General features: G+C 37.9%; 1 protein-coding gene across 2 annotated transcripts in view; it reads right to left on the reverse strand.

Annotated features, from left to right (window-relative positions):
• Positions 1-7,449: 7,449 nt before the first annotated feature.
• The window catches only part of LOC117403311 (probable G-protein coupled receptor 63), a 31,971-nt gene continuing 25,767 nt past the window's right edge, over positions 7,450-13,653 (reverse strand). For both annotated transcript variants that reach the window (XM_059023565.1, XM_034005371.3), the window contains one exon: positions 7,450-9,206. In XM_059023565.1, the coding sequence (XP_058879548.1) occupies positions 7,819-9,012 (1,194 nt within the window). In that variant the 5' untranslated portion in view covers positions 9,013-9,206 and the 3' untranslated portion in view covers positions 7,450-7,818. The remainder of the gene's footprint in view (positions 9,207-13,653) is intronic.

Consider the following 13,653-nt stretch of genomic DNA (forward strand, 5'->3'; position numbering starts at 1 on the left):
TCAACTAATTATGTGACTTCTGAAGGCAATTGGTTGCACCAGAGCTTATTTAGGGGTGTCACAGCAAAGGAGGTGAATACTTATGCAATCAAGACTTTTCAGTTTTTTATTTGTAAATAATTTTAAAAATATGTAGATTTGTTTCCCCACTTCGAAATTATGGACTATTTTGTGTAAATCAGTGACAAAAAATCCTAATTAAATCCATTTTAATTCCAGGTTGTAACACTACAGAATGTGGAAAAGTCCAAGGTGGGTGAATACTTATGCAAGGCACTGTGTGTGTGTGTGTATATATATATATATATATATATATATATATATATATATATATATATATATATACACACACAATAAAGGTAGTATAAATGTATAGTGATTCATTAAAACCTAGAAAAGGAATGCAGACAACTATTTACTATGCATTATATACAGAGGATAATATGCATAATAGTTAATGTATTAATTGATTCATGATTAAGACTGTCACAATAGTCGCAAACCAGTTGCAAACGAGTCGGAAGTCTAGGGTGAAATGTACTAAACATTGCAATGCTGTTAGCGACTTTTTATGGAATGCTTTGTGGCAGCAGTTTTTCTTTGCAGTTCATTCTTAGATGAATATGTAATTATGGGCGTTCCTGCATACATTTGTAAAAAAAAGGGGTGGATTTAGTGCAAATGAGGGTTCTCAAATATTATAATGAGATTTACTAAAGCTGTCAGCAATTGCTACACTTACAACTTTTGACAGTCACAATTTTGCTGGCATTTCCCAGCCTGCTTTTTCTCGTGTGTTGCCAGTTGTTCTCAATGCATTTTTGAGGCGAACATCCAAATACCTATTTTTCCCTAAAAGCAGGTTGTACTTACAAGCCTTGGAAACACATTTCTATGACATTTCTGGTTTCCCCAACATGTTGGGAGCAACAATAGACTGCACACATGTGTGCATCTGTATAGGAAGAGGAAACACATGTATTCTATTAATGTGCAGGTGGTTTGTAATTGTGCACAATTTAGCACTGCACCACTGTCTAACTTAAATAAAAACTGACACTGTACATTTAGCTTATAGGCTACCCATGATAATATGAATTAGTGGTATAATGCAAAATTTGTTGCTGGTCGTTTGAAATTTGTATTAACGAGAATTGACTGTCCTCCTGTAAGTATCATTATTTGTCAATGCGGCACCATGATCTATTTTGTGTTAGTTGTCTAGGCTACTGTGGCAAAGTTGTCTGCAGTGCGCAGGTGCAGAGGTGATGCAATGCTCAAACCGATGACAAACAACAAGTTCACGGTCTGAGCAATCATTTATTATTTTGTAATCCAGGTCGTTTGGCGACCATAAATAATATTAACTGGCAATACACAGCAATGTGTACTGCATAGTTAAAACCACAGGGTTCAGTCCCGAAATAATAAACAGAGTATAAACACACAGAGAACACAAACACGATCATAAGTCCAGAGTGAGTGCTATATGTGCAAGTGGTGAAATACAATTTATAGTGAATAGTAGTGCAGTGTTGTCCGGGTTTGATGCTGGCCTTTAGCGATAGCTTTGCCACATCCCCTTTTGTACCTTCAGCCACGCCCCCTTGGTTAGCGAGTGCAATCGCTTTTCCTCCAATCCGCGTTTGACACATCTGGGGCGATGACTTGGTGTACTAGATGGCCGACTTCCACCTTTCCCTGGAATGAATTGCCAAACCATCCAGTCCGGGGCACACTGTTCCCTTTACACAGCGCCCTCACAGGGCGGGAGGGAGATTTATAACCAAGATTCATTCTTTCTCTGTCACAGCTACTCAGTAGGCTGTTAAATAATAATAATAAAAAAACTGCTAAAATCATTTCATTTCAATTTTAAATTTTAAACCAATGTGTACAATGCAGCATGATTTATCTTGTGTTACCGGTAGCCTATAGGCTAAAGTAAAACAAAAGTGTGCTAGGTGTTCATTTGATTTTACTACTGTACTGTATAGGCCTACTGTAGAGATTCATATTTTTGTTCATAATGTAATGTGTAGCCTACCCAAAACACATTAGTGTTATTTCAGCACAATGATTTATATATTTAAAATACATTGAGCACTATAAATGTATGTGTGTATGATTTTGATGTATTTTTCAAAACCCGACACCTCCTGTCGGACAAACATGTTCGGTTTAACGAGAGGCAACTGTATGATTATGAAAAGCTTTTTGATAGAAACACATTTTTTATTTGGGGCTGAAGGTGGGGGGCCCACTATAGAATCTGTTGGGATTAAACTGCCTTTCATTATTTATTCGAAAAAATGTCACACCACTCTCACAATGCTAGAGATCTCGCTAAGATGACACAACAAATAAAAGTATATTGCAGCTCTCTTCATAAACATATTTTCTCTTAGTACATATGACAAAATGTATACTTTGCCAATTGTCACAACAAAAATGCAAATTGCGGTATGTTTGCGCTACGACTGGTGATTCTTAGTACATTTACCCCACAGGGCCAGTGTACTCATTGCTTTCTCGTTACCTGCTGCAAGTTATTGTTTAAGATAACACAATCCTCTAAAGCCATTGTTTACCTAGTGGATACCACAGTAGCCACACCTTGTATGTACCTGATTGCACTTTGAAACCAAATCCCTTAATCTTCTCCTTAAAATGAACGTAATACTACTTCAGGTTGTGTTTTAAGATGTTTATTAAGTGGTCTGAATCCCTTACATGCCTTACGTGTGGTTCAGGAGGGTTATTAAATTAAATATCCCTTACTTATGTACCTTACTTGTGGAATAAGGTGATTATTAGCATGTAACCCCCCCTCCCCCCCTGACGTACTGTAGCATATTGGTAATGAAAAAACACAATAGGAGGCATACTGTACTTCCATTTTAAGTACCTACAGTACATTTTAGAGGCTGCTCTTCAGTAAAACAATATAGCATATTTACTGTACAGCTATGGCCAAAGGTTTTGCATCACCTAGCATTTTAAGATTGAGACATTTAAAAAAAATGAAAACTACATGAACATAATTTAAATATTTTATTTAATAGCATGCAATCAAAGAAACTGCAAAATAATATGGCAAAAGTCACCGGAAGCCATAATAGTAGTACAGTATTTTGTATGTTAGATTTGAAAATGTCAGATTTTTCAATTTTTGTCAGTTTTTCCTTAAATATATGGAAAACTACAAAGTGGTATGTAATTCAATATGTTAACGTAATATTATTTAACAGGTTTCAGTCGACTGTATGAAGCAAAATATTTCAATTCTATAGGGTGATGCAAACACTTTGAATTGCGTATTTGGGGGGGGGGACACAGACCAAAAGTTACATACCAGAAGGCACTTTATTACTTCAATACAATTGTTGTCCCCCCAGTGTGACATAATAAATGGACATAATACAATAGCAAATGGCAAGATAAGGTTCCCGTGTAATGTCCACATATTAAAAAAAGTAAATTCAACTCTGAATTGCTCTTCTGATGCTTCTTAGGTGGGAGAGATGCCATATCCCTGAGAAGCCCAAGTTTCACCCATTCGTACACATTATTAAAATGATATATATTGTTTTATAGTTTTGTGTTTTCCTTTCTAACAGGCTTCTCTGGAGACACCCACCAGTTTCTGTTGCTTAGTAATGGTGGCCCTCATTGTGATTAAGGGGAGCTTCAAAGCACAGAAAACATCTCATTAGTCACTGCTGTCAGGATAATGAATCCCTGCGAGAATGCTGATTAAAAATATCAACCTCCTTATTGTGAAACCTGTGAAGATTCACCTTAAACCTAATTTATATGGGGAAATGAGGTTTATTAGGATCATCTTTATCTCAGTTACCCAGGCTGGGCTAAAATGTATCTCATACTCATTGATGCTGAATATCCTCAGATTCCTGACATTTAAGTCTTCCCGTTTAATAAATAAGGTGATGCTGAAATCTACAGTCTAAGACTCACTGGTTTACCTTTTGAAATATGCCCTACTGTTTCAAAGTATTAAACCAGAACATTCCAGTGTATCCATTCACTCACCTTCCCGCACCTTCCGAACAGTCACTCTGAGTACACGGCAATAAACATTCCCTTGACTCGCCTTCAACAACTATCTCCTCAATTCTTTTTGTTATTTTACAATGTGGAATTTGCATCTCCCTAAATTTGCTTTTAAAGGGGCTACTGATTCTATGTAGTTGTACCGCTGTTGGGTGGTAAAATGCTGAACTCTCGTGCTGTTGGTTGAACTTGTATGTTCTTTTGCTACTTACAACTGTGAACACGCTGTAACTAACAAAGCCCTTCTTGGAGTTCCGTTTGCTTTCACCTTCTGACATACCTTCATGGCTTGTAAAGACGCCGACATATCTGAATTTTGTTCATTGTGGTTCTTTTGAAACCTGTCCAATCACATGAAAATAATCTGTTCTTTTCCTCATCTCGGTTTGACAAGTTTTCAAGCTGTCTGGAAACGAGTAGCCATCGCACTGATAAAGCAGTAAAATTGGCGGGGTATGGGATTTGTAGTTTTTAATGTGTGATTCACAGTGGCCAGTGGACACCAATAAACTACATTCTCAGAGTACACTACGATTGAGCTATGAGAGTTTAGCTCCAACTGTGTGGTTTTTATTTAAATACATTTTAGTTTTTTATATCTGTTGCATAAAAAATGTTTTTGTTTTCTGTTGTGAAGACTGGATGACTGTCTGGATGTGACTGCACGAACAAAAGAAAGAAAAACAATAAAACTGTTTGATCACCCGCAAAAACCAAATGGTTGAATTATTTTTATTTAAAAACTAAATTAAGAAATAAGAAAATAACACAACACAAAGTCACTAGCCTATAATTACTGTAGGGTCTGAATATTATTTTAAAATAATTTTGCTGTTACTGGTATAGTACTGCATTAAATCTGTGTTTTGTTTTGCTACAGGCAGAGTTAGTGTGTCTGTAGTAATAGTAGGGCTACATAAGTTGTTCTTACATATGCTTATATGTTATTGCTTGTTACGATTTGTTCCGAGATCAACCAAAAATCTTTTGCGATCCACCTATTGGCCACCACTGTTTTAAAGTGCAATTGGTGCTGGCATTTCCCAGCCCTTTTTTTCTCATATGTTGCCAGTTGTGCTCAATGCATTTTTGAGGCGAACACCCAAGTACCTAATTTTCACTAAAGGCAGTTTGTACTTACAAGCCTTGAAAACAATTTTTTATGACATTTCAGGGTTTACCCAACGTGTAGACTGCACACATGTGTCACTCACCCTCCAGCTCATTCTGAACATCTGTATAGAGGACCATGATCTATTTTGTGTTAATTGTCTAGGCTACTAAGTAGGCCAGATAAAAAATAATAATTAACATATTTTCTTAGTACATACGACAAAATGCATACTTTGCAAATTGTCACAACAAAAATGCAAATTGCGGTATGTTTGCACTGTAACTGGCCCATCTTAGTACATCTACTCCTCAATACTTTGAAGAAACACAAGATAAAACATAAGTAAGACTAACTGAAAATATTTTAAGACTTAATTAAGATGTAATCATGTCCCAACCAGCTCAGTTTGTCCAGTATAACCATTTCATTTCCTAGACAGTGGTTGTCCCAACTTTTCTTGAGGGGCAGTGTGATGGGGTACACCCCACCCCTGTGTGTATTTTGTATTATGATTAGTTTAATGTATTGTTTAGTGTTTAAATACATGATATTTTGTTATTATTGTTTTACAGCATGGATGGGGTTAAAATTCCCTATCCAGCGAAACTCATGCAGAATGTGACCGTCTCCAGTATGATTCATTTATTACTATCTGGAGACGGTCACATGTATAAAAACCCACAGCTTTAGCTGAACGGGGTTGGGTGTTCAGAGGTGGAACAAGAGAGCAAGACAGTAAGAACTGAAACTAAAGAATTAATTATTCATTTCTTAGCAGAGGCCCTTATCCAGGGCAACTTACAATTGTTACAAGATATCACATTATTTCACATTATACAGATATCACATAATTTTTTACATACAATTATCCATTTATACAGTTCGTTTTTTACTGGAGCAATCTAGGTAAAATACCTTGCTCAAGGGTACAGCAGCAGTGTCCCCCACCTGGGATTGAACCCACAACCTTCTGGTCCAGAGCCCTAACCACTACTCCACACGCTGCCCTAATAAAATAAAACAATTGCTGTGTGTGTGCTGGCTTTACACCAGCGCGATACTTGTTTTATTTAGAGTTTGCTTTGTTTTGGGTTTTGTCTGTTTGTTTAGGCCAACGTGCTGTTTATTTTGGAAAAGTGTTTTGTTCAATCTTTTATTTACTTTATAATAAATCGGCTCTTCACTCGCAGTATTGTTGTCTGTCTCTTCCTGGTCTGACGTCACCACAAGTCATCCTGTTCACAAGCAATTACAGCAGTCCTGGAAGAAACTATAGGTAAGTTCACAAGCATCTCAGGGTGCAATCTGTAAAGCTTTAAAAAGAGAATGGGACCAGGAGATAAACAATTACAAGTGGCAGTCAGCTCACAGGCATTGGAAATATCCTGTCAAAAGCTTTCCCTGCTCTAAGGTTATGACCAGTTACAGCAACACAACAGATAGGTGTGGCCTGCACCCAAGAGCCAGGTCTTTAAGCAGGGCATACTGTAGGGGGATGCTATTCATCGGCTTTATTACTGGATTCATGTTTATGTGTTTCAGACACCCCCATATTTGATGGATCATCAAGTATTTACAGAGTAGAATAAACATAACAGTACAACACCTTGTTGGTTGAAAAAATAACCAGTAGCAGTTTTTATTTATTTATTTATTTAATTAATTAATCAATTAATTTAATTTATTGTTCTGGAATATATTCAAGTACCGTCTGCAAGAGGTTCTGAATGCTTTATCCACTTCAGCAGTTTAAGTGACTTTATAGTTACCAATTATGCAGGCATCTCTGAGACTGGTTTTATATCACATAGTAAAGACACATTTTATTTACAAGTGTCAGATATTTTCACCATCCATATTTGTATGTAGTACCTTTGAGGCATTTTACTATTAGACTGCACTAAAACACAATCGTTTCCTGTACATTTAATGTCATGGATGAGACTGTTGCTGTTTATGTAGGTTAATGAGTTTCTGCAGTTTTGAGACTCCTTAAGAGTAACTGCTAGAACATTTTCACCCACAGCCTAGCGGGATTAATTAATTCTTCATAATGTAAATTAGACAAAACATATCAGTGTACTGTTTACCACTCTCTTACCAGCTAAGGGCTGACACTCCCAGAAGCCATGTAGCCTAGAGGCATTGAGAAGGCATCCCATGGTAGTTCATTAGTCTTATATTCCAATCAACACCAGTGTGACTACCAGTCCCCCTTCTACGAATACACATTAACATAACTGAAACACGGACAGCCAGACTAACAATGTAACAAACGTCTACATTTTATTTTCTTAAAGATAAAAGTACAGTACACTGAACTTGCACATTTTTCACCAAATATAGCAGCATTCAAACTGTCTGTCATGGACTAAACTGTAGGCACCAACAAGAAAAAAATACCAAGTAAGAAAAACAAAACAAAAGCAAACAAAACTAATTTGTATCCTAGAGGTCATATGTATTTACACATCATGTAAACCAATTACATAGCACTCGAAACATCTTTCAGTATGACGTTTATAAAAAGATAACCGTGTTTCCATTACATCAATTTACATTGCACAAACAAGTAAGTGGTATTTGCACTGGCAGTTTAAAATTAGTATTTTTTTTAGTTCAGTTCAGAGCTATACCACAGATCGGTGCTCACCACAAACATAAATGGCACTGGGACGAATCCGCCTCTTTGTGTGGCCGGGCAGTTGGGGTAGGAACTTAAAGTACCTGGGCATTAAGTCTAGGCAGGCATCCCGAAACTTCTTGATCCTCCAGTAGTAGATCAATGGGTTGAGGGCAGACTTGAGGTAGCATAACCAGAGCAGCCAGGTGCTTATTTCAAAGAAGTTAGCCTTGTAGTAGAAGCTACTGTTGAAAGTGGAAATCAGGCTATAGATAGTGAAGGGTGCCCAGCACACTGTAAACACTGTAAACAGAATGAGTATGGTTGTAAAGGCACGTGTCTTGAAGCTCATGTCTATGTTCATCTGAAAGGGTCTCTGCAAGCTCATGAGGCCCAACTTGCTAACTTGACTCAGGCAGATGCTGTCCGGGTGGCTGTGGATTCGAATGGCATTGTGACGCACTGTGTTCAGGATGCCCAAGAAGGTGTAGAGCATCACCATGAAGGGGATGAAGAAAAAGACTAGCATTATCAGCACTACATAGGCGTGGTAGCCTGGCTCTGTGGTATAGCCAAACACACACTGGGGGGCCCTGGAGGGGATCTGCAGGTCTGGCTTGCCAAGAGCCAGTGGGAAGGAAAAACAGAAAGAAAAGGCCCAAGAGATACCGATGAGCACTTTGGCCTTATAGGGGTTCAATCTGTCCTGTTTCTGAACGATGATGAGGAATCGGTCAATGCTGATGATAAGCAAGATAGCCACTCCTTCAATAACGAAGAGCCAGAAGAACATAGCGGACACCTTGCAGAAAACATCCCCGAAGATCCAGTGGGTGGTGATGACACTGACCAGAGCAAAAGGCATGTTCAACACGGCCAGCATCATGTCTGCGAAGGCCAGGCTAGCTAAGAGAATGTTGATGGCGGAGCGCATGGCAGCCCGCTTGTAGACCATCAAACAGACCACTAAATTCCCCAGAAAAGACACCAGCAGGATAAAAATAATCACGGTGGAAAGGAATACCTGCAAGGGTGCGCTGAGGTTCTCAAAGCTCTCCTGCAAGTAAGGGGAGACAGTGTTGTTCTCCATGGAGATGCCAACCAGTAACGAACTGTTCTCTGATAAACCTTCGACAAGTGCAAGACGCATCCTGGAATATGGAGTAATGTTCAAATAGCCATCACTGTTGGAATTTAACATACCACTGGAGGCCCCTGCCTGAACAGGGGGCAGTTAAGCTGAGTAAACCATTCGTCCCAAGGGTAGGCAGGAAGGGTTGCAAGAATGCCTTCAGCAAGCATCGTAGTTACTGCATTCATCTGGCAGAGTAGGAACCCCTCCATTTGGAGGCTGACAGTTCATTGGTTGTCAGTGGCATTTCAGTGGGTCACCCTCTGAAATAAAGAACACAACGGTTATGGTAGGATGATTTCTAAAATCGTAAAATCCTAATAAGCTGTTTTTGGTATGCTGGTACTGTACTTTTAAAAACAATTTTCAAAAACATGTCTATAGTACTGAGGATGACTAATTGAAACCTGCAGATGGAACAAGATAAAAGTCAAAAGCGTTTGAACAGAACATTCCCATGCGGTAGCTCACAGTGGGACATTTGTTACTCCTACTAAATGCTCCCGAGAAAATATAAAAAGCATTGAAAACATCTAAACAAATTGCTCATCATATTATTCTGAATATATATATATATATATATATATATATATATATATATATATATATATATATATATATATATAGATATATTTAATACACACACACACAGACACACACAATTAAATCAGACAAGTGCTCTTCCTACATGTAATTCATATTTAGATATTTCAGTTTTTTACAGCATGACTCCTGTTTCATTTCATGTTGGATGTTTAAATCTAGTTTTAAAAAATTCTCAAATTCCCAATTTTAAACATTAATATTTATTATCACACAGTGGGATTCAGACTGTAAATCTCAGTGCTGAGGATGTTGCCTTGGTGATACTGGATTTGTCTTGCCTCCAACAAACAGATTCATGTAATTAAATGGCAAATACCTTCAACTTGAGGTTGAACGTCTGTATCAGCAACAACATACCTTCCAATAGCATCCAACAATGGGTTACCTCTTCACACTACGCTTGTCCATGATGAGACTCTATAAGCTCTTTTGAAATTAGGAATTCAGTGACTACACTCAGCTCATCAACCTCTTGTGGCATGTTCACTTACTGTACTGTCTTCCCATGCACTCGTTTGTAATAAGAAATCTGTGTGTTTATGAACAAACAAGGCGCATCCCCCCCATAGTAAATGATAACCACCAGCAAGGTGAGCTAGAAAAACAAATGGTTTTGCAGTCATCTATCTATCTATTTAGCCTAGTCAACCTTAGTGTACTGCGGGTTGGCATGATTAAATACAAAATACATGGGAAGAGATACACTGGTGCCTCTACATCCAAATACTGTATAATCAGTAAAACTCTCAGAGATAAAAACAATCGCTTTTGCTTCTGCGGCCTGTGATAAGGAGAGAAAGGACCAATGTTGTAAATCTCCCTCCTGACCAGAAAGGGCACTGTGTAAGGATGGTCCCAGATGGACCGCCTTGATGGTAGGTGGAAACCGGAAGGTGACCATATTAGGGGGAGTGCGTAGTTGCATGTACCCGGAAAGACTCCATTGCAATCAGCTGCGGGACGGCCCTCTGTTGGAGAAACCATGGCGACGGGTTGATTACAGGGAGGAGTTTTCTGGGTACAAAGGGGAAGCAGCTACGTCGGTACGCTGCCTTGCGCTGACAAACGTAATGAGACGACCGGAGCCTGTAGCGTTTGTTTTGTTTCGTTTTGTTACGTTTCTCTTCTGTGTTTGCAGAGGAGGATTGAGCACCCCAGAGCTGTGGCTAAAGAACCAACAGGCACACTGGAGCACTTCCCTGCACTAATGCCACGTCCTTATATCACCATTTCATGCACTGAGGACGCAGGATCGACCACATCCATTGGATTATTGTTTGTGAATATTATTTTAGGTTTGCAAAGCCCGTCGTGTACCCCCAATACCATTGATGGTAGAGGGGTGTATTGTTTTATTTTGTATTTAAAAATACATGGCTTGTTTTTGGGAGACATACTGTCTGGACAGTTAGTTGATTGCATCACACCACTTGCACCCGACGACAGGGCCATAGAAACATTAGTGATTCATAGAAGCACCCCCTCACAGAAGGCACAAGATGCTTAAAGAGTAAGTAGCGGGTTCCGAATATAGAGTTACAAGTCCCCACGTGTTGATACAACTGTTTAAATAACGTATCTGTAATTTTTCTTTTCATTGTTAACATCCTTACAACTTTTTACACTTGAGTAATCTCCATAAATACTGTACAAGCTTTAATAGTATTGGCATTAAAAAAGAGCCTTCCATTTTCACTGCAATGTTACTTTGAACTACTGTACAACCACGTGTGTGTTCTACAAGGTTCTTTATCAGCTCCGCACATTTTTTTCGAGGTACAGTATCACACTGACTGCTAATTAATTAAGTTACTTATATTTTAACATTCAATTCTTAAACTCAGTGAACATGTTAAAATTTCAATATAAAGCCATACAGATAAATAAAATAAGAAAATGCATTAATAAGTTATAAAACGGCGACACATTATAGGCACCTTTTTTTTAGCGGTTGCCTCTGACGATGGTTCCAGTTGGATTTGTAGCTGGACTGGGTGTTTACGCTTCAACCTGTGTAGTTTCGAATTTGTCTTATTCTTACTGTGATTCTCTGCAAAGACAACAGGGTTGGATAATGTTTGTTGTGTTGGTTTTTCTTGTGTACAGTTTCCTAGTAACTGAAGACATTGTCTTCTGGGAGATGTAGTTGTTAGTGGAAGTTTTAGTGGAGGCAGGAGGGGAAGCAAACAAGTTGTGCAGCAAAATTGCTCTGCATATTTTTATGCATTTGTGGCAGAGTGTCCCGCCCCTTTGAATATATATATTTGTTTATTATTATTATTATTATGATTTCTGTAAATATATATGACAGCGAAAAGCCGTGTTTGGTATTATTATTGTTTGTGGCGCAGGTGAAAAGCCGCCACCATTATTTGATATTGGCTGTTAGTCTGGATTAGGGTGAAATCTATCAGTGGTAGCGACAGCCATCTAAAGGATAACAAAGTGATCTGATAAAGACATAAACAGATGGTGTTAATTAACACTGTGCCAGAAGACTGAGAATAAAAAATACAACAACACGGAGGGATGAACAAGTAAAACGTCACATCTTTTAGATAAAAATGTAACATTTCCACAATGTAATGTCTCAGCACCTGTCACACAGTAAGTGAATTAAAGCTGCCATAGGCCAAGTCGGTAAAGGGTCCACAGTTACAGAAAATTGCACTTGAATATTTATTGTAGCTTTAAGTAAATAAAATCTTTTCATATCTCAGACGAGCAAAATTACCTTTTGAGAGATCAGCAGAAGGTCGCCCCACAGGCAGCTAACATTCCAAGCAAAACTATTAATATAATATCTCAGGTACATCCATGACCATTCAAACCTCAAAACCATTCAAAAAATCTTTTATACATCTGAAATCTAATCATACTGTATATATTAACATCTTACATAACCTAGGAAGAACAACCCATGACCAGTTCCATTCATGCTACCATTACAAATGTTTTGCATTACATTTAAAATGTGAGGAGTTGATTATATTAAAATAAATTAAGCAATTGTATCGAGTTTTAAAATATATACATAATTGTAGCTGTTTCAACCACTGGCTCTTGAATCAAAAGATCAAACTGTGGCTGGAAGGAAGGCCTGGCTCTCACTCCTGTTTGATGTAATGAAGATGTATATACCCTATAATAGGACTGTTGTGTGACTACTTCTAATCACGCTGAGAGTGGCTTCTCCCACACTCAATATAATTAGAGTTAGCCACAGAACCACATAGTATAAGTCATTACACAAAAGAAAGACAAAAAACAGATATATTAGACACTAGTACTAATCATTTAAAAAAAAGAGAGAAAAAAGACAAAACGCTGACAGAGAAAAACAGAACTCTTCAAGTTAAGGATGTCAGACTTCGTGGTGCAGAACTTGGGGAAAAATGTAGTTTTGAACATTTTAAGCTATTAAATAGAATTGCAAACAGAACATCATCTGGGTACACCTGCCAATTCCTGATAAATGTTTGCTCCTGAAGCAATTAACTGTTTCCATCTTTACACTAAGTATACACAAGTATTATTTCCAGGCTGAGGAACATCCATAACAAACAGTATTACATTGTTTTCAGTGTTACTCACAAGTTCATCGTTCAGCGATTTATTCTCATTTACCAGACACCCATTTCAGTATCTTTACTGTGCTAATGCAGATTGATCCTGCCCTACAATTAGCACATTTCTTTCCTGACCCAGGAAATCACACCAGTTACCAATTAAAAGATAATCAGATTTCTCCATCAATTACTTATATGGTAAGTGAAACTCTAGTGGTAAAGGAACTTAATAGGGCCTACATTTTTAACAGTCTACAGCACAGTAAACACTACAGCTGAATACTACTGTATAGCTATGGCCCTATAGAATCAACTCATTTTGTTTCATAAAGTCAAATGAAACCTGCTGAATAATGTCACGTTAACATATTGAATTGTAGTTTTCCGTATACTTAACGAAAAACTGACCAACTGAAAAATTTGACATTTCGAAATCTAACAGGAAATACAGACCTACTATTATGGTTTCCGGTAGACTTTTACAATATCATTTTGTAGTGTCTTTGATACATGATATTAAATAAAAGACCTAAAT

The sequence above is a fragment of the Acipenser ruthenus genome, chromosome 5 (genome assembly GCF_902713425.1).
Source record: "Acipenser ruthenus chromosome 5, fAciRut3.2 maternal haplotype, whole genome shotgun sequence".
NCBI classification, from domain to species: Eukaryota; Metazoa; Chordata; class Actinopteri; order Acipenseriformes; family Acipenseridae; genus Acipenser; species Acipenser ruthenus.